The sequence below is a fragment of the Coregonus lavaretus genome, assembly GCF_964263955.1.
Source record: "Coregonus lavaretus genome assembly, chromosome: 4".
In the NCBI taxonomy this organism is placed as follows: Eukaryota; Metazoa; Chordata; class Actinopteri; order Salmoniformes; family Salmonidae; genus Coregonus; species Coregonus lavaretus.
The window spans coordinates 24,558,930-24,580,781 of NC_139991.1; the positions used below are offsets into that span (position 1 = coordinate 24,558,930).

General features: G+C 43.9%; 2 protein-coding genes across 4 annotated transcripts in view; one reads left to right on the forward strand and one right to left on the reverse strand.

Annotated features, from left to right (window-relative positions):
* Window positions 1-831: 831 nt before the first annotated feature.
* Window positions 832-6,880, reverse strand: LOC311127887 (mitochondrial inner membrane m-AAA protease component paraplegin-like). The gene is made up of 17 exons (XM_084159785.1): window positions 6,187-6,880; window positions 5,940-6,042; window positions 5,763-5,855; window positions 5,399-5,640; window positions 4,629-4,768; window positions 4,356-4,458; window positions 4,139-4,264; window positions 3,880-4,042; window positions 3,574-3,747; window positions 3,233-3,357; window positions 3,036-3,138; window positions 2,744-2,854; window positions 2,511-2,626; window positions 2,193-2,349; window positions 1,950-2,113; window positions 1,736-1,813; window positions 832-1,565 (listed from the first exon to the last, which is right to left on the reverse strand). Exons 1-17 carry the CDS (start codon window positions 6,400-6,402, stop codon window positions 1,350-1,352), a joined length of 2,430 nt encoding a protein of 809 aa, XP_084015911.1. The 5' UTR covers window positions 6,403-6,880; the 3' UTR covers window positions 832-1,349.
* Window positions 6,881-10,778: 3,898 nt separating this feature from the next.
* The window catches only part of LOC311127345 (ankyrin repeat domain-containing protein 11-like), a 118,477-nt gene continuing 107,403 nt past the window's right edge, over window positions 10,779-21,852 (forward strand). For 2 of the 3 annotated variants that reach the window (XM_084159173.1, XM_084159175.1), the window contains exon 1: window positions 10,806-11,242. The gene's annotated coding sequence lies outside the window, so the exon portion shown is untranslated. Of the gene's footprint in view, window positions 11,243-21,852 lie in introns of all 3 variants that reach the window. The other variant, XM_084159174.1, reaches the window with a different exon arrangement.

Below are 21,852 nucleotides of genomic sequence, written 5' to 3' on the forward strand. Positions count from 1 at the left end.
TGTGTCTGCAGAATGGAGAAGGGAAGGAAACACATGGTAGAGCATACCAATGAGGGAAGAATCCTCCAGTCAGGCAGTCCACCCATAGAGCCACAGTGGCCTTACCAGTCAGGTGTGTTGTCTTGAGGTTTCTCTAATCGTTTTTGGTTTGTGTTTTGTAGAAAGCTTTTTATGTGGGAGGAATGTAGAGAAAGGTTGACCATGCACTTGAACAGTGATAGCAAAAAGGGCTAAGCATGCTATGAAGGAAACAGAACGTCTGTGGGATTGTACGTTTCAAATACTGTATGTGACCACTACAATTTGAAAATATTTAGATTTTCTAAATACTGTTAGTTGTTTTCCCTTTTTTTTTTTTATATATATATAAATATTTTGTGCATACATTTTCCATTAATATCTTTATTTTTGTTTTTTCCCTCCTAAATCAAAATCTACGTGGAGGTCTATACACTTGTTTGATAGTTTGTTAAATCTCCTCCCATTTAAGTTTTTTACACCTACAATTGATATAACATTTGAAGCCAATAACCAATGCCATAACATTTGAGGAGATATGGCTTGGTGGACAGTTTTACAACATAATGCAATGCTCAAACTTCTGTGAGAACCAATGGTTTGGATGTGACTTTTTTGTTTTCTTGATTGACATGTATAAATTATTTACAATTTAGATTTTACTGACATCTTTACATAATAAAATACATACAAATGTTTCAAAGCAGTGGTCTCATTACTATTAATTTATAATACAAAAAAAATAGAGGACAATTGCTTGAAGTCATATTGAAGTTTGGTAAACAGAACACAGGATGGCTCTGACAACTCAAGGACAGTTTAAATAAAGCTTTATTTTTTAAAAACCTGAGCATCACATAGATTTTGGAGCAAATCACAGTTTTACAATAGGATTCTGCCCATAATACAATTAACTGCATATCCACTGCAGCAATAAACAATGTTTATTGGTACAACACTTACGCCATGCTTAGGCTGACCCAAACCAAGTTAATCAAACAGAAGCATCCTTATAAGTGCTACTTACTCTGCGTATGGTTGAAATACTCCTAAAAAAGTCCCACCAAATGTTCCCTCTAAGGAACTGAAAGGTCTACAAGTTTTCACTGTTCCTCACCAATATCTTGAGCAATATCAGTCCTAATACTAACAGATACTCCTTACTCTGTAGTGAATGGACATTGATCAACAAACTGAACTGATCTCCACCAGGAAAAGCAAGTGAGGTGGCACTTAACTGTTTATAGTGATTGGTGTACTGGAAACTTGCAGCCACACAGAGAGGCGCTCTGGTCCTCCTATACACTGGAGGAGTGTTGAGACTGACCGGGTCATCCAGGCCTCAGGTTAAGATGTTCATCATCGTTGTCCTTCCTACGAGGAGGTGGGCGTGGCTCATCATCCTCCCCTGTGTCCTGCTTGTCCTTCTCTGCTTCGATCCAGCTCTGAGGGGCGATCATCTTCTTGGGCCCGTGGGGAGGGGGTCCCAGCAGAGCCTCGATGTCCTCATAGTTCACCACTTCCCGCTCCAGAAGAGCATTGGCCAACTGAAAATACACACAGAGAAAGACTGTTAGCCAACTGTGAATGCAAAGTTATGTTTGACAATGGAATACAAAGCATGATGAGTGTTTAAAGATGGTAGCTATGTAGACACCACAAATCCACTGTATATCACACAAAAATGTGGCTAACAAATGTGGAATGAGGGTCTTACCATTATCAGCTTGTCTCTGTTATCCAGAAGCAGTTTCTCTGTCTGTCTGTAGGCACGTGCTATCAACAGCTTAGCTTCCTGCAAGAACCAAAATACAAGCCATACTTCACAAGGTTATCGCCAATGAACAGGACTACAGGTTAACTTACAACAGGGGAATCTACTACTCGTACTGTTTCGTCTCTAAAGTGTAGTTGGGCGGGTGCAGACTTACGTGGTCCATCTGCTGCTGGAGGCCCTGGCTGAAGGGCCTGCGTCCGACCGCCCCCTGTTCCTCTGTCTCAGGGAAGGACACCTGACCCACACTGGAGGACATGCCATACTGCTTCACCATGGAGTAGGCCACACGAGTCACCTTCCGCAGGTCATCCTGGGCACCTAGCGCAGAGACCGACATGTCTCACAGACTGAATGCTATAGGTGTGTGTATGTTGTGATGAACGGTCAGGCGCCCTACCTGTGGTGACCTTGTTGAAGGTGATGGCCTCCGAGGCTCTTCCTCCTAGAGCCATACACATCCTCTCAAACAGCTGTTCTTTGGAGAACAGGTACTGGTCTCTGGGCAGGATCTGGGCAAAGCCCAGGGCAGCGTTGGTCCTGGGGGCAATGGACACCTGGCAAACAAGACATCCAGTGAATATCTCACTATTGTACAATATATGGCCATCTAGAATGTTTTTGGTCCTGTTCATTTATCCATAGTATTCAACAACATCGCATTGAGCAACGACACACTGACAGTAGTGGATAGACAGCTATGGAGGTGGTGTGTCACCTTCATGAGTGCCTCTGTGTGCTCTAACAGCCATCCAACCACGGCATGGCCAGACTCATGGAACGCTACAATCCTCTGCTCCTCTTTGGACAGGATCTTACTTTTCTTCACACTTCCTGTACACACAAATGTAGAAAGTCAATAAGGGACCAGAAATCAATCTCTACCACAACAACTTTGTCGGTTGAGTTCCATGGTGGCAGACATTCATAGAGATCGTCATGAGCTCGTACCGGCTATGACTCTCTCCACAGCGTACTCAAAGTTGAAGGTGTCGATGGACTTGTAGCCTTCCCTGGCAGCGTGCAGGGCTGCTTCATTACAGATATTGGCAATGTCTGCCCCTGAGAGAGTAACGCACAATCACATTAATACATCAGTGTATTCTGAAAACTGTGAGCCTATGTTCAGCGACAGCATACAAGAAGGTGAATATACAGTCTTTATAGCAGGGTGCCATTAGTCTGTATTTGTGTGTGTGTGTGGAAGAGACCCACAGAGTAACTTCAGCCATGTGCTACATACCACTGAACCCTGGGGTGAGCTCTGCCAGACGCAGGGAATAACTGCTGGCTGGGTGGGTGAGCTTTAGTATCTTCAGGTGCTGCTCGAAGATCTCCTTCCTCTCCTGAAATGCACAAGAAGAAGGAAACAGCTCCTGCATACTTAATACGTTGGAGATCTTCTTGACATAGATACTTTCAGAGGACAGGGCACTGTACCTGCAGAGTGGGAAGGTCAATAAATATGTGCCTGTCCAGTCTCCCTGGTCTCATGAGAGCATTGTCCAAAATGTCCGCCCGGTTTGTGGAGGCCAGGACTATCACATGGTCAGTAGTGCCCATTCCTATTGGGAGAATGATAATAAACATTACACAAGTACAAACAACGTTGTTGAATAGCCAAAAAAGACATGTGATATGTATATTATGTTCCCCCCCAAAAAAATCCTTCAACCTTCACATGTCAGTTATGATAAAGAGATTGATAACCGTAACGAAGTAGTGGAAAACTATTTGTGTAACCCTAATCTCGGTTAACTCAGAACAAACCCCGTCCTCACCGTCCATCTCCACCAGCAGCTGATTGAGGGTCTGCTCTTCCTCGGTGTTCGAGAAGCCAGACATGTTATTGGAGCGCTTCTTTCCCACAGCATCAATTTCATCTATGTAGACGATGCAAGGGGCTCGGGCACGCGCCTCTTTGAACAGACTCCTCACCCTGGCAGCACCAAGGCCTGCACTTACAGACAAAATACACTTTATTATTGCTTTGACTCGTTGTCCACCTTGCAGTCTTCTTTGGACAACTTCAATACATAAAACGGATTACTGATATGAATTCTGATTGGGAGCAGTGTAAATCTTACCCCCAATCACTTCTACAAACTCAGAGCCCGCCATGGCCAGGAAGGGCACCTGTGCCTCTGTGGCCACAGCCTTGGCCAGCAGAGTCTTTCCACAGCCTGGGGGCCCCAGCAGCAGGGAACCTTTGGGCACTTTGGCCCCCAGGTTGAGGTACCTGTCTGGGCACTGCCAAGAGAGATCAGGGGTCCGTAAGACACTGAGGAACCGGTTACATTGCTAATAACCATCACACAAATTACCTCTTTACATTTGCCCTCTTACCTTCAAATAGTCAACAAACTCCTTCACCTCCATCTTTGCCTCGTGCATGCCTGCCACATCTTTGAAACGCACACCCTTCCCAGACTTGCCATCCACGATAGTGAACTTGGCCATTTTCAGCTGGTTCTGTTGAGCACATCACAGATGAGCATGAGAAACACAACAAAATGGCTAAGACCACTAGTAAACGAAAAACAGTTCAACGGCCCCTACTTACAAATGCACTGAAGCCGCCCTCTCTTCCACCCATGCCAGCCAGGCGGAAGATATACCACAGGATTGCCACCCCAATGGCAGCCATTCCAAGGGCATAAAGTGCACTGTGACAGAAACAGAGACAAAAGCAGTATTGTACCAATGCCATGGAAACACATATTACATGTTGAGTTATAAACAGATTACATGTTACCTAACTATGGCATGCATGTGATATTCATTCTTGCATGATCAGGTCACAGATGCATCTGTTGGTTGAGAGTCAGGTACTCACTTTCCAAAGAAGCCAGTGCGCTTGTAGGAGACTGGTATCCTGTCCTTGGCGTCAATGTTCAGCTCCTCTTCTGAAGCTCTAAGCTTCTCCTCAAATTTGTCAATGTTGGCCACCTGCATACGGTACATCAGAGCCAGCCTCTGCACGCAGACGGACGGAGGAAGCATGTTAAGGGGGGATATTTCACTGAACATCATCTAGATACCTGTGCTTATAAATAGGTGACATGGCCATCACGTCAACATTAACGTGGGGATTGAATGTATCAACATTCTAAAAGCTGAGGGGTATACTACAAAGTGGGATCAATGAGTTAGCCAGGTAACATTGATAAGCAACCAGAAATAACAATTGATTTTCTGGTTCATTAAAAAAGCTAAATTTAGATATTTCATTTTTTTAACATTTACGTCATTTAGCAGACGCTCTTATCCAGAGCGACTTACAGGAGCAATTAGGGTTAAGTGCCTTGCTCAAGGGCACATCGACAGATTTTTCACCTAGTCGGCTCGGGGATTAGAACCAGCGACCTTTCAGTTACTGGCACAACGCTCTTACCCACTAAGATACCTGCCGCCCCCAGATATGCGTTTTCATTTGTTGAATCAGTTAGACCATGCCCATTTCAAGCTCATCTTTCTAAAAAATAAAAATATATCCAAATATTTTGGCAAGTTAGCTGGTTAACCCCTTGATTCTGCTTTGTAGTATACCCTTCTGATCTACTGTACATCAGTGTCTAGATTCTAGAATGAGGAAAAGGAACGTACAGGCCTTCCGAAGATGACTGCTCCAGGGTGGAGGTAGATCTCCACGATGTCGCTCTCAGGGACCACCTGCACACGAGACACCTCACCCTTGGCCAGCATCTCATTGACGAAATCATTCCAGGAGATGTTTCCCCCGCTGGTATTGATGGAGTTGAGCACGCTCATGATGAGGGCGATGATGAAGAGAGTGCGCAGACGTTCCCTGTACATCTGATCCTCCTGCTCCCGCCGCTTCTTCTCCTCTGAAAGACAATGGGGAATGAAGAGGGGCAGCTAACAACTCACCTGTGTCCTCATGGCACAAGGTATCTAATATAAAGGACTGTAGCCTGAATGCAATGCTTCGTTGACATTTCTTATTAACCTTCATCTTCCTCTGGAGTTTTCCCCTTAGGTCCATCACTCTTCTTTTTATCTTGTTGGTTAGACTGAGATGTACTGAAATAATTTGTGGAACCTGCAATGATAGGTTACTAGTCAGTGTCATCAGACTGGAAAATAGTAGACCAACTTCGAATTATTGGGTGGGGTGGCTGCTTACCTAAAATATTCCACAGGCCAACAGGGTTTTTGAACAAGTTGTTCTTGATCAGTAGCTTACTTATTGCTGTCAATCTGGGACTCATGGGTCTGTGTAGAAGATGCTGGAGAAAGAACATTAGACTATGACCTTTTCCTGTTACTCACAGGTACAGTAGCTACAGTACATAAAAGAGGAGTGGCATGACCATTGTGATATGAATGACAGTCGGCTATTGTCATGGTGGAAACAAAGACAGGCTACTAACCTGAATGAGTCCAGGGTTGAGGCCATAATGTGGTTGAGTCGCAAATGGACGAAGTGAGCCTGATAATCTTTTACAGTTCATACATGTCGATTGCTGCAGTTTGACGCCATCGTTGTTTGGACGCTTGTTGACAAATTGACAGTTGTTGCGTCCTGACACGGTCCATATTATGGTCTTGTAATTGCTACAAGAACTGGCACGTCGCAGAGCTGCCATATCCCTGCCAGCTAAGGCTACCTAACGTTCGCACAGGTTAGCTACAACTACAGTACAGCTGCCTAGCTAATAAAACTGACATGGTCACCATTAGCAGTGCATTCACTACCTGGCTAGCTAGCTTCAATAATTAAATGACAATGGGCTTTCGATCTTGAGGTTGCAGCAGTGGTCAGCGCGGTATTTTGTTATCAAATAAGCTAACTAGATAGTTAGCTAACTGTTGTTATGCAACATGACAAGTATAATAAAGATGGTTTGCTACATTAAAGATATATCACTCCTCACACTGATCCGTCCTCAGCATATGTACAACTGTCTCTGTATGTTATACGACAAGGTTTCGTTCACAAATCTTCTGATATGCTCTGAAATGTAGATGTACCCATTATTCTGTTTTGGTAAGGAATTTGTATCATTGCAGCAAGGTCAGTGAATTAAATGGGTCAAATTCCTTGTTAAGCTGACCACGAGAGGAAATGAGCACATACATATCCTGACGCACTTAAAAAGTATTTGTGAAACCCTGAACTTTAACACCGAGAGCTATATTTCGTTTGATCAAAGAGCATCTATTTATCTGATTTGATTCAATATTCACGCTGAGATAGACATACATTTCAATTTACAGAAAATATATAATTTGTCAGTAAATATATATCATAGATATATAGAGAAAAGGCAGCACTGAACTGCCCTTTGACCCTTGTCTGATCGTGTCACGATGTTGCTTCATGAGCGTCCTACCTGCGCAGGATTTTCCCAGCCAGCAAACACGTTTCTTGAGATAAAAATGCCACATAGAATAGATGCTAACTGTAAGAAAATACAAAAATACACGTATTATTGGCAATGTGCGTGTGCGCTGATACAATATTGTATTTTACTGTATCTGCCTCTCGTGTATGCTAAATAAAGTCTCAATGTACTTTGCTGTAGTTACAAAAGTAGCCACCAGAGGTAGCTATTGCATCGCGCACTCATTGTGTTTATATTTAGAAAATAGAACATTCCTCAATACTCATCTTTTATCAGTAAAATCATGGTGAAACAGCTTTGAAAGTTTTGTTATTGTTCATAAAGGTTTGTGCATGACATTGTGATTGTAAAAGCTGCCCTGCCTAAGAAATACCAGAGAAAATCTGATAGCCTGGTAGACTAAGGTAATACCAAAAATTATATACTCTGTGGTAGCCTAATACAGCCGAATCAATGACAACGTCCCCTTTCACACCGTCTGGGCTGAAGTGGAGCGGTTTGAGAGCTTCAAGTTCCTCGGTGTCCACATCACTAAGGATCTATTATGGTCCAAACACACCAACACAGTCGTGAAGAGGTCATGCCACAGGAGGCTGAAAAGATTTGGCATGGGCCCTCAGATCCTCAAAAAGTTATACAGCTGCCCCATTGAAAGCATCTTGACTGGCTGCATCACTGCTTGGTATGGAAACTGCTTGGCATCTGACCGCAAGCTGCTACAGAGGGTAGTGCGTACGGCCCAGTACTTCACTGGGGCCGAGCTCCCTGCCATCCAGGACCTCTATACTAGGCGGTGTCAGAGGAAAGCCCTCAAAATGGTCAAAGACTCCAGCCACCCAAGTCATAGACATAGTCATATAATATAAATAATATGCCATTTAGCAGACGCTTTTATCCAAAGCGACATACAGTCGTGCGTGCATACATTTTTGTGTATGGGTGGTCCCGGGGATCGAACCCACTACCTTGGCGTTACAAGCGCCGTGCTCTACCAGCTGAGCTACAGAGGACCACATATGGGCGGCAGGTAGCTTAGTGGTTAAGAGCGTTGTGCCAGTAACCGAAAGGTCGCTGGTTGTAATCCCCGAGCCGACTAGGTGAAAAATCTGTCGATGTGCCCTTGAGCAAGGCACTTAACCCTAATTGCTCCTGTAAGTCGCTCTGGATAAGAGCGTCTGCTAAATGACTTATTATTATTATTATTATATAGACTGTTCTCTCTGCTACCGCACGGCAAGCGGTACCGATTAGTTAAATAGTTAACCGAATAGCGGTACTGATTAGTTAAATTGTTAACCAAATACAGTTGAAGTCGGAAGTTTACATGCACTTAGGTTGGAGTCATTCAAACTCGTTTTTCAACCACTCCACAAATGTATTGTTAAAAAACTATCGTTTTGGCAAGTCGGTTAGAACATCTACTTTGTGCATGACACAAGTGATTTTGTGATTTTAAAAATGTATGCACACATGACTGTAAGTCGCTTTGGATAAAAGCGTCTGCTAAATGGCATATTATTATTATTATTATTATTTTTCCAACAATTGTTTACAGACAGATTATTTCACTGTATCACAATTCCAGTGGGTCAGAAGTTTACATACACTAAGTTGACTGTGCCTTTAAACAGCTTGGAAAATTCCAGAAAATGATGTCATGGCTTTAGAAGCTTCTGATAGGCTAACTGACATCATTTGAGGCAATTGGAGGTGTACCCGTGGATGTATTTCAAGGCCTACCTTCAAACTCAGTGCCTCTTTGCTTGACATCATGGGAAAATCAAAAGAAATCAGCCAAGACCTCAGGAAAAAAATGGTAGACCACCACAAGTCTGGTTCATCCTTGAGAGCAATTTCCAAACGCCTGAAGGTACCACTTTCATCTCTACAAACAATAGTACGCAAGTATAAACACCACGGGACCATGCAGCCGTCATTCCGCGCAGGAAGGAGACGCTTTCTGTCTCCTAGAGATAAAATTAAAAATAAAATTTGGTGCGAAAAGTGCAAATCAATCCCAGAACAACCGCAAAGGACCTTGTGAAGATGGTGGAGGAAACGGGTACAAACGTATCAATATCCACAGTAAAACGAGTCCTATATCGACATAACCTGAAAGACCGCTCAGCAAGGAAGAAGCCACTGCTCCAAAACCGTCATAAAAAATCCAGACTACGGTTTGCAACTGCACATGGGGACAAAGTTACCCAGACTATCTGCATTTACCCTTTCTGCACTAACTTTTTTGACTCATCACATACACTGCTGCTACTGTTTACCTCCCGAGTGGCGCAGTGGTCTAAGGCACTGCTGTGCTACTAGAGATCCTGGTTTGAATCCAGGCAATGTTGTAGCAGGCCGCGACCGGGAGACCCATGGGGCGGCGCACAATTGGTCCAGGGTAGGGGAGGGAATGGCCGGCAGGGATGGTAGAGCATGGCGTTTGCAACGCCAGGGTTGTGGGTTCGATTCCCACGGGGGGCCAGTATAAAAAATAATGTATGCACTAACTGTAAATCGCTCTGGATAAGAGCGTCTGCTAAATTACTAAAATGTACTTTATTTCTAGTTATATGTACATATCTACCTCAATTACGTCATACCCCTGCACATCGAGTCTGTTACTCATTGTTACATTTTGTGTTTTACTTTACTATTTACTATTCTTTTTCCATTTTCTTTCTATCTGCATTGTTGGGAAGGGCCCGTAAGTAAGCGTTTAAACTGTTAGTAAATACACCTGTCGTTTACGAAGCATGTGACACACAAAAAAATTTATGGAACTCCTAAACGCATGCAGTACGACCTGTATGTCCATTTAATAATGTAGAGGACCGTTAAACAAATTTTGAGAGGCAAAATAAAGGCCCACCCCATCATCGTGACGAACATTTAAATAAGCCAATGAGAAAACAGATTCAAGAGAAAAATAAATATGTTAACCAATGATAACTCTTCTTACATCTCCGTGCAGGTCATGTTGCCGCCCAGCAGAGGCCGCTCTTCAATGGGTGCAATCGATATGCATTACCAAATTACCCAAACCTATCTGACTTTCAAAGTGTGCACAGGTCATCATCATCATCAACAATGTTGTGATATTGAGATTGTAGTTGTCAATGGTAAGAAATCATGCATCGATAATTGCACTGAGAAAAAGTGTTTTGGAAGTGAAATAGGCTATTCAGACCTGTCCTGTGATCTGGACATTTGGGACAGACTAGGGTGCTAGTTACCTGTAAGTGTGCTTTGGTTCTACTGACATCATGAGTAGGACTACGATAAGAGTTAAGTATGCAATAATACATTTGTTCACGTGAATAATAATAATACGATATGAGGTATCGTACTCCATCACGCTGGGCGAGGTAAATCAAGTGCACCCAGCCATCGTACTCCATTTCCTTTGCTTGCTCTCCCAACTGTATAATGGAAATGGGTCCCCAACCATGGAAACTGAAGTAATCGGTCAACCATGTTCGCGCCTTCAGATTATTGTATCAATGTAGATTTTATACATTGATTTGATCCATAATGGCGCCAGTTTCATTGCTGCACAAATAGTACCCGCCCACATTCAAAAGCCAATCACAATCAGTGTTTCATTTGGCCTCTTTCCTTTAGCCCCATATCGAAGTCAAAGCCCGTCTGGAAACAGTTTGCAAGGGGTCGTTAAAGAAGATTAAGCCGAAACAAAATATCGTTTTTAGCTACTTTAAGTTTACCTCTCAAGGCTCCAGTTTTGATTACCGAGCATACGAAGCTTAATTTCAGACCATGGTGACAAAATACAAATTCTCCATGAACGTTTTCGAGAAGATCTTAAGCTTTCTCTGTCGGTTGTTGGTGTTCAGGAATTAGCAAGCTAGTTAGCACTAGCCTAGAAATATTAGCTAGCTAACTAGCCTAGCTTGCTAACATTAGCTTCCAGTAGTCGGATTTTCAACTGCGATGTTTGCAAAATTTCTTGGATGTCTACGGACGGCAGATTGCTGAACCAGAGGGCCTCAAATGGGAAAAACAAGCATCGGACAGGAATATCGCCGATAAGCTTGTCGATGTAACACAGATTCTGTCGAAGGTAAGACGCAATAACATTAGTTGGCTAGCTAGCTGTGTTTGTTAGGTTACTAACGTTAGCGAACTAGATATTTTAGATAGTTATACCGTTAGCCTTAGCTGTTTAGCTAACTAGATAACATGGCTTCATGCTCGAGTCGAAGAAATGTGTTATGAAGCTAGTTGACCCCCCCAGCATTCTAACTACGTACGCGTTTAACTAGCAAGATGGCAAGTAAGGTCTTAATCTAGGCGAAAAGCGTGGCAAACTAGCCTGCGAGTAGTTTGTGGACCTACAGATCATGCTAATGTTATAGCTAGATATTTAGTTGCATAGGTAGTTGGGATATACTCCCAAATGTATTTGAAAAGCTGTGTAATAGCCTACACTTATCTTCAGGCGATTTATCTATTTTGTTGTTAAAAAAAAGAATAACACCATGTGTTCAAGGGAATACTATATCACTGCCAGTGACGTTATTACAGACAACTCATCTGCTTATTTCTTTGTGGAAAAAGACACCAAGATGGGATGAAATAATAGGTTATGTTGATGTGTAATGCAGTGGTGAGATCAGCTAAGACTAGCATCATAATAAGTTAGTGCTCTCAAGTTGCTGGACTTCTCCTTGATTTGGCAATGTGTTTGTTTGCCTAGTCGACTCATGGTCCATGGATCCAGGATTGGTACTTTGATTAGAGTATTTTACTGTAATGTAGTAACAGTTACTGTGAAATGTGTCATTTACTCTGTCCTAACAAGAGCATCATTATGGTTGTCATCAAAGTAATACAGGTGTGCAGTGTTTTCGAATTAATTCCTATAGTAGTCCCAATGCCATTGGTTTCAGGCTCTATAATTTGAGTGGCTATTGAATGGTATGAACATTTCAAGTCAACAAGAAGTCACAATAGTAAGGCTTTGACTTCTGGTTGTGGGAGAGTATGAAAAGATAAGCATGGTTCTTAACAAATGACACTGTACTTGGAGTAGACTGTGGTTGATAACGTTTTGGTGCAGTATCAGTGATGTTGAAAACACTGCAGTGGAGCTGCTGGCTGTATTTTCTTACAGAGATACTCTGAGCTCTTCAGCTTGTTGGGGGCGTTCACATTGAAATTCACTGCAGACGCAGCAATGCATGTAATCCCCCACCACCACCTTTGTCAAGACGTTGGAAGCCCCAATTTCGTGTGTCTTAGTTTCTGTAGTTATTTTGCAACTACATCCCTCATCTTTTTTGATGTAAATACAACTTGGCTCTGTGTTGGATGTATTAAATCAACTTTATACAATAAGTAGCCCTGGTACCTGGTGCAACACATATTACGCGATGTATCCACTTGGTACACTCTCCTGTTAGTTTCAGCTTTAGGGTGAGGTTTTGGAGAACTTTATAGCCAAGATGGAGATTTTCACCAGTGTCCTGTTGTAGTGTGTAAGCCTGAGACAGGAAATTGAGTCCTGCCTGGGTCAGTGAGGTCAGGAGCTGTGTTGGGAGCTGGGATTTCTCAGAACGATTTCCTGTTCAAGGCAGCCATCCGGTGTGCCCGGTCTTCAGCTGCCTAAGTGAGCCACTTTGACTCCGGTTCAGAGACCGTGGTTCCTGTTGTGTCCTGGCCCAAGTCTCCTGAGCATTAGCCCATTTGTGGTCATGGCAGTGCCACTATTTTACATAGTCCCTCTGTGCCCTCTCCTGCCTACACGGTGTGTAACGTGACACCTTCAGCAATGGCAGGCTGGCTAATAACGGGCAGAAATATAAATTGCAGTGGGGAACAATGTGTCCCTCACAATGCCTCTCTGGCAGTCTGGATTGGACGGCCTTGCTCAGTTTGGCGTGTTATGTCTTGTGTAGAGGCAAGAGTGGCAAGGCTTCCGCAAGTCTGTACATCCTCCATCTGTGTTTATGTTGCTGCTCTGTGCGACTATCTTAACCTGTGGTGCAGGAAAGACACAGCAAAACATCAGTACTGTGACTGTCTGTGGTCTGTCCCACCACATCCTCTCTACACATTGGCCCTGAGGTCAGTGTGCAGTAGCTGCATTGGCCCCACACTTGTTGTGGCATGCATTGCTGAGAAACCGCTCACCTACAGATTAACAATGTTTATACCCAGGCAACTGTTTCCATTGGATTGAGTCACAGCTCTGACAAGGTGTTGGATCTTGAATCACAATGTTTTTTTGTTTTTTTTTGTTTACTCTGGTTCCAGTCCACATGTTTGAATGTGGGAAGGAAGGTTTTGTTATGTTATGAGCTAATGATAAACCCAGTCATGTAGCTGGCTCCACCAATACTGTGGACAGCATTAGGGTATAGCCAGTGTTCCAGAATCTTCTGTGTCCACAGAATGGGGCTAGCATTCGCTTTTACATTTTGTTGATGCAACATTCTGGGTCCACCATAATGACAGTGCCTGACATAAGCAGCAGTAGGGTGCCTGTTGTTGAGGTAACCTACTTTTTCTAGTTGAAATGGGAAAGAAGACCCCTTCCTGTATAGGCACAGGGAGAATACAGCTCAAAGTCCTCACACGGTCTGGTTTCTTCCTACCAAACTCTTCCCCCAGTGCTGAGTGTTGGTCTGTCTGTAAACAAGGATGTCTACTCCTGCTTCTCTTGTGTTCCCTTTTTTCTTTGCGGTGTAAATATTTTATAGCGTTCTCCCAGCTAGCGCAATCTCTCTGGACTGTCGATTGCCATTTAAACCCCTTTGAAATCGTTCCCCCTCCCTCCACACAAACAAAAAATAACAAAATGGCTGTGTCCCATTCTCCCTGCTCTGCCCCAGGGACAGGGATGCCTCATTTGGAGTTTTGAAGGTCCTGTGTCTGATGCCTCCTCTCCTGGTCACAGGTTTTGCTCACGTCTTCCACTGCAGCACTTTTAATAATATTTATTCCCTGACTCTTATAGATCAAAGGGAACGGGTCTCCCCTCCTCTGGTTTGCTGCAGTTTTAAAACCTAACTTTTAACAGTTTTGCTTTTGATCTTTTGATAAGGGCACACTTGAAGCAGAACATTTTGGTATTGCTTTTAAGGTGAGAAGCACAGTGTTATTTTTCAGAGACCAATACATTTCCCCCCAAACATTATGTCATGAAGCAAAAGCTTCAATTATAGGCTTTTGCTTCCTTGTTTACAGGTGGATGCTGTTGTACTTTTGTGTATTTCCTCCCAAAAAGTCCAGCACTTTATGTTCAAGAAGTTTTTGTATGAGAGAGCAGTTTCTGTGTCAAGTGTGGGGGAGGTTACAGCTTTGCTATCGTGGGCAGATGTGAGCTGGGAAGGATCACAATCACAAGGGGTGTTTTGATTGGATGTGCTTAGCACTGCGTGATGTATTATCCATACGTGGCACTAAGAATGTCCTTTGGTAGCTGGCTTGGCCGGCCAGTTCTTCAGTCACTGCCTGTGAGCCCCTGAAAGAGGAGAGCTCTGACGTGTCCTCTGTCCTGTCTGGGTGGAGAGAGACCAAACTCAGCTCACATGGAATCGCTTGCCTCAATTACTCCTCCTCACTCTTAAATGTTTCATACTTTTTTTTCTTCTCCCTCAGCTGCTCAAGTTCTAAGTGAGCAGGGTTTTATCCAGCGTTTGAAATGCTTGGGAGGAGAAGGACTGCCATTTTAAAAATGCGTTTAGGCTGCCTGCTAGAGTTGTGCCAGAGAATTGAATTTCCTGTGGGTTGTTGTGGGCTCGTATCTCCCCTCTCCTTTTGGTGATGAGTTGGGTGGGTGGGGGAGCGTGGCCTGGCTGAATCTCAATCACTGGGGCCTTCAGCTCTGCTGTCCTTTTGATGGGGCAGCTGCAGTCATTCAATCGGTCCATTTACATTGAAATGCACGACAGGAAGGGGGATGGGGTAGTGCGTGACTGAAAAGCATACCTAAGCAAAGACCAAAGAGGACGTCCACCACGGGGCTGTGACACTTTGTTTTCACTAGCCGTGGTGCCATATACATCACACAAAGGCCCTAAGCACCCTCCTTTGACCACCAAGGACATTTTTACTACTCAGCTATTATTTTTGTTTTTTTATACAACCAAGCTTTGATTTGTGGAGTTTGTTTGTTGGTCAATCTCTTTACAACAATTAGCAGCTGAAGTTTTTGTTTGCTTTTGTGGTTTGCACATTGCCAATGTATTTTAACCACACATTTGTTACGTGATTCTTTCATCACATTGTTTCCACCATATTCTCTGGCTTGTTTCCATTAGCCTATACTCTGGTTGTTGTTATGCATTGCATTCAGTCCTTCCCATTGCCAGTTCTAATGGGTGTCACACTGTGATCTTGGATGTTAAACTAAGCCTGCACACAGGAACTTTCTGTTACTCATTAGGGTTTGATAGACAACTGTGTTTCAGACAAATGGGGCCAGTGTGTCACATGACTAGGTTGATATAGCTAGCTTTCCAGGATTGCTTGGAGCTCCTTTGTGAAGTGTGACACTGATTTGGAGGCTCTGTCTGGTGGGGGATGGGTTTGCCTGTGACTTGTGTAGGGTTGGTTGGGTGTTTTTTCTACATGCCCTGAGCTGTTCGTTTGGACAGGTTTAGGTTTGTCCTGCTTGCACAGTGGGTACCTTCACTTGACTGGTGAGATCGCCTTGCATAGTTCCTTCTAAGGTTAAAGCATGCTTCAGTTTGTTTTGCACCCAAATACTGTTTCCTCTTGCAGCCAAGCCAACTGTCCTTAAAACCAGTTGGTGGTGTTTGAGTCTATAGATTGTCAACACCTGCTGGCTGCAGTGCTGGTTGATACTCCTGTTTTTCCTGAAATGTCTCATACAGTGCATTCGGAAAGTATTCAGAGCCCTTGACTTTTTCCTCGTTTTGTTTACGTTACAGCCGTATTCTAAAATTGGTTAAAATAACATTTTCCTCATCACACAATACACACAATACCCCATAATGGCAAAGCAAAAACAGGTTGCTAGAAATGTTTGCTAATTTATTAAAAATAAAAACAGATATCACACTTACATAAGTATTCAGATCCTTGTTGATGCACCTTTGGCAGTGATTACAGCGTCATCTTCTTGGGTATGACTCTACAAGCTTGGCACACCTGTATTTGGAGTTTCTCCCATTCTTCTCTGCAGATCATCTCAAGCTCTGTCAGGTTGGATGGGGAGCGTCGCTGCTCAGTTATTTTCAGGTCTCTCCAGAGATGTTCAAGTCCGGGCTCTGGCTGGGCCACTCAAGGACATTCAGACTTGTCCCGAAGCCACTCCTGCGTTGTCTTGGTTGTGTGCTTAGGGTCGTGGTCCTGTTGGAAGTTGAACCCTCGCCCCAGTCTGTCCTAAGTGCTCAAGAGCAGATTTTCATCAATGATCTCTCTGTACTTTGCTCTGTTCATCTTTCCCTCGATCCTGACTAGTCTCCCAGTCCCTGAAAAACATCCCCATAGCATGATGCTGATACCACCATGCTTCAACGTAGGGATGGTATTGGCTAGGTGATGAGCGGTGCCTGGTTTCCTCCAGACGTGACGCTTGGCATTTAGGCCAAAGAGTTCAATCTTGGTTTCGGACTTGTTTCTCATGGTCAGAGAGTCTTTAGGTGCCTTTTGGCAAACTCCCAGCGGGCTTTCGTGTGCCTTTATACTGAGGAGTGGCTTCCGCTTGGCCACTCTACCATAAAGGTCTGATTGGTGGAGTGCTGCAGAGATTGTTGTCCTTCTGGAAGGTTTTCCCATCTCCACAGAGGAACTCTGAAGCTCTGTCAGAGTGACCATCAGGTTCTTGGTCACCTCCCTGACCAAGGCCCTTCTCCCCGGATTACTCAGTTTGGCCAGGCGGCCAGCTCTAGGAAAAGTCTCGGTGGTTCCAAACTACTTCTTTGAAGAATGATGGAGGCCACTGTGTTCTTGGGGACCTTCAATGCTGCATAATTTTTGGTACCCTTCCCCAGATCTGTGTCTCGGCACAATCCTGTCTCTGAGCTCTACGGACAATTCCTTCGACCTCATTGCTTGGGTTTTGCTCTGACATGCACGGTCAAATGTGGGACCTTATATAGACAGGTGTGTGCCTTTTCCAAATCATGTCCAATTGAATTTACCACAGGTGGACTCCAATCAAGTTGTAGAAACATCTGAAGGATGAACAATGGAAACAGGATGCACCTCAGCTCAATTTGGAGTCTCATAGCAAAGGGTTGGAATACTTATGTAAATAAGGTATTTCTGTTCTGATTTTGTATACAGCTGCAAAAAATTCTAGCCCTGTTTTCGCTTTGTCATTATGGGGTATCGTGTGTAAATTGATGAGGAGAAACATGTATTTAATCCATTTTAGAATAAGGCTGTAACGTAGAAAGTCAAGGGGTCTGAATACTTTCAGAATGCACTGTACCTCCTGCAGTTAACTGGAATGGTCTGCGTGGGGAAAACACCTTTTTAGCACTGAGTTTTCAAACTCTGAGGCGCAACATCGACTCGACAAACCAAATTAGGGTTAGGCAAGTCAATGGGAGAAGTAAAAAAATGCGTGCTTAGTTGTTAATTTTCTCATTCTACAGGCAAAACCTAGATTGGAGCCAATGTCTTAACCTGTCACTACTACAGCCTTGTGAAACAGCTGACTAGCGCTAGCTAATGCTACCTAGCAAAATCCATACTTGGAAATTAATATTCTGATAAGTAACTTAATTTCGCCCCCATCACTACTATCTAGGTTATCATGATAGTCATCATGCTCTTGTTTAGATGTTGAGAATGTTAATCATGCATGTGTGTGGACACTAATGCTCCTACTGCCAAATGTAGGCCTACTTTCATTATTTGTCCTACGTGTGTCAAACTCCACTCGGTAGTGTTGCTTTTTATAGAAACACGCCAGCCTTATCTTGCTAGTGTCAAATCAAATCAAATTTTATTGGTCACATGCGCCGAATACAACAGGTGCAGACATTACAGTGAAATGCTTACTTACAGCCCTTAACCAACAGTGCATTTATTTTAAACAAAAAAGTAAGAATAAAACAACAACAAAAAAAGTGTTGAGAAAAAAAGAGCAGAAGTAAAATAAAGTGACAGTAGGGAGGCTATATATACAGGGGGGTACCGTTGCAGAGTCAATGTGCGGGGGCACCGGCTAGTTGAGGTAGTTGAGGTAATATGTACATGTGGGTAGAGTTAAAGTGACTATGCATAAATACTTAACAGAGTAGCAGCAGCGTAAAAAGGATGGGGTGGGGGGGCAGTGCAAATAGTCTTAGCTGTTAGCTGATTAGCTGTTCAGGAGTCTTATGGCTTGGGGGTAGAAGCTGTTGAGAAGTCTTTTGGACCTAGACTTGGCACTCCGGTACCGCTTGCCGTGCGGTAGCAGAGAGAACAGTCTATGACTAGGGTGGCTGGAGTCTTTGACAATTTAGTGTGTGTATATATGTAGGACAGAACAATTTATGACTTGCTGATTATGTATGCAAGGGGTTGCTTCCAACACCATTTTTGGTTGGAAATTCCATGCTAATTTCTCAGAATAATGTCCTGTTTTGAACGTACCACGGGAGATTTTGAAAATCTTGGATAATCCTATGGTCTGAAATAGCTGGTTTTCAATTTCATGTGGCACTTTTGGTGCACTTTTAGAGAACCATTCCAGTTGCAGGGCCCACGTTGAAATCTATTTTAAGGCTATTGCTGTTCTATTATGAATGTTTTACATAATGAATTATTCAATTGCGCGTAACAGGGTTATTTTTGGAGCATTTGAACGTGCAGTAAGAGTGCTGACCAGCCACCCACTGAGAAACTTCACAGGGTCGAGGCCTGCTGCGCCCCCTCTCCCTGCTGTCAGTCAGTCATGCTTATCTGCATTCCTGGCTGGGCCCAGCACCGCCAGGTGTGGCCATGTCATGCACAGTCATGCTAGCTAAACAAACACCCTCCTGAACCACACATACACCCATACCACACAAACAACTACGTCTGGGAATTGCCAGGGACCTCACAATAAGATATTACGATACTATGTATTGTGACTCTCACAATTCTATATGTATTTCGATTTTTTTTATTATTGCGATTTGATGTTCCAAACATATTGCTCACTATATGTCTGCTGCATAGACACGAGAGAGCATGAGAAAATTAGTTTTGATCAGTCATGGAAATAAGTTCTGAAAACATGTTGTCTCACTATTTAAAAAGATGGAGAACAAGCTATAGGGTGAAAAATACTGGACTTTTGACGCAGGTACAGCCGACTAAAGCTACCTAGTGCAAAAAAACACGTATTTTTACAAATCGATACTTGAAGTCACATCACTACAAACAACCTTACCCATCAACTTTTCTGCTCAGGATGGTCTAGCTAGCTAGTGTCTCTGCTGAAGGTGCTGCTATACTCTAACACAGTTGGCAAGGCACTCTACCTATGCATAGCTCGAGTTCTTCAGGAAGCGCTGTTCACCGGAAGTGAAGGGCGTTGGACCTGACTGTTTGCCTCATTTCCTTCATTGAGTAAATCACTGTGACACACACACTAGCGTGTCTGTGTTTGGGGGAGGGGCTATGCGGTACTAGCGTTTTTCCCTCCCCCCTGTTTCTGGCAAGCTTGGTTTGCCAAGTCGTAGGTTTCCTACAGTGTCTCTGCACCATGTAAATGCTCTCTGTGTGAAAGAAGGCTGTTGTGAAAGTTGACTTCTCCTTCAGTGAGAGAATGCCAGGTATGCAGCACCTGGAATGTAAGGCAGGAGGTGGAGACATCTCTTTTTTCATCTGTGTGATCAAAGCCTCTGCAGCGTGCACTTCTTTAAGCACTTCTTTAGCAAACACATGCTCCAACCTCAAAGATTCATCTGTGCTCGTTGGGATGCTGCAGCCGTGTAGTATGTATGTGTGTGACTCTCGGGGTGGGTGGGTGTGTGTGTGTGTGTGTGTGTGTGTGTGTGTGTGTTTACTGGCAGTGGACAGTTAGAAGGGGTCATGGTGCTGCTGATAACATATGCAATGACTTGGATTCTGAAATAGAAATTACCTATTACTCTTCAGGCCAGAATAGTCGGTTTGCCAGCTGCTGTGAGCTCTTCGCTTTTCATTTGACACTGCTGTGTGATACTGATTCTTACCACTTAAAAAGACAGATTCACTGCAACTTTACAAAGATTTTAAATAGGCTAAAGCTTTTTTTTCCGCAGCCGTAGACATGCTGTTCTCCTGTCTTTTTGGGATGTCACCATTGATTTCCCTCTAATCTAAAAAAGGAACATCATGTTGACATACGATTCGAGCTTAAACGTGTATTAATCTGAATGTGTGTGCCCTTAAAGAGAGCGAGAGAGCGAGGCAGGATGAGCACAGAATGATAGTGGAGAGGATTGTTATGAAGGGTAATTGCGTTCCCTAATGACAGCCTGTCAGGCCTAGCTGTAGTGTTTGTGCAGCACTGCATGCCAGCCCTGCCTGTGAGAACAGGAAGTTGATGCATCTGTGCCACAACCAAGCACAAGGCCCCATGCCCAGCACCATTAGTGGGGAAGTGAGAGTGACCACCACGGCCTTGAGCGTGGCCTCTGCCTGTTAGAATCCTGTGTGATTCAATGTCTGTGTGTGAATGAGTGTGTGTTTGCGTGGTAACACCTCCACATATAGTGTTATTATGAGCCCTGTTAAGGCTGGCTGCATACAAGAACACACCCCAGCTGTGTGGATGGCTGTAGCTGCAATCTGTGATGTTTTCAATGCTTCATCTTCCAGGTGGTACTTCGGAAGCAGAACTAAATAGACCCTTCGCAGCAGTGACCACACACACACCGACTTGCGCACACACACACACACACACACACACGCGTACTGCCACACAAATGTTCCCCATCCCCTTTATGGACTTGGCAGTAATTTCTGCACAGCCTTAATTCATGCATATCCACTTCTCCTGGGCAGACAGGTTTCCGATGAGGAGAAAATGAGAAATCACAGGGACTATGGCTGTTAGGTGGGGGGGTTGGTGGCTGGTTGTTTGCCTCCTGGCTGATTGGAAGTGACACAGAGGCCCAACAGAGGACAGAGATCCTCTGAAATGCCTCCTCCACCCCACACACACACCTGACACCCACAGCTAGCCAATAGCCATGGTGGTCAGCTCCCATTACAGTGAGACCCCGGGCAGGGACGGCCACCTCTCAAAGCTATGGGAATGGAAATCCCCTCCAGAGCACATTACTACACCACCCATACTACCTTGATGAGGGAGGAGAGTGTTGAATGTGCTTAAACAACCATAACAATCGTTGGTTTCTGCACCACAGAGGTATTATGTCCACGTCCTGTAAGTCAGCTGGTGTAGCAGCAGATTAGATGAATTGGTTGTATCTGGCTGCCTGGCTGAGAGTGGGTGGATGGCTATGTGCAGTCTAAATGCAGAATTGATTTAGGGTGGCTGTGTGGGGTTGATGTGCCATGTGCTGCTGCTTGCACCTCCCTTCCATCTTCAGATTCACTAGGCCATCATTGAAACCCCTCTGCCTTTGCTGCCATGGGAACAGGAAATGACAAACAAAATGGTCCTTGAAACGGTCAGGTAGGCTCTCTAGAAGCAGATCTTACATCAGTGAGAAACTGAAATCTTCTTTTAGTTTGGTGTATATTTACATTTTAGTCATTTAGCAAACGCTC

What these genes read in the sequence shown, in the direction of transcription:
- LOC311127887 (XM_084159785.1), bottom strand. Translation starts at nt 6,402, where the DNA reads ATGGCAGCTCTGCGACGTGCCAGTTCTTGTAGCAATTACAAGACCATA. An exon ending in CAGTCATCTTCGGAAGGCCT is followed by an intron (nt 4,769 to 5,398) that starts GTACGTTCCTTT and finishes GTCTGCGTGCAG; the next exon opens with AGGCTGGCTCTGATGTACCG. An exon ending in TGTGGAGAGAGTCATAGCCG is followed by an intron (nt 2,627 to 2,743) that starts GTACGAGCTCAT and finishes TTGTGTGTACAG; the next exon opens with GAAGTGTGAAGAAAAGTAAG.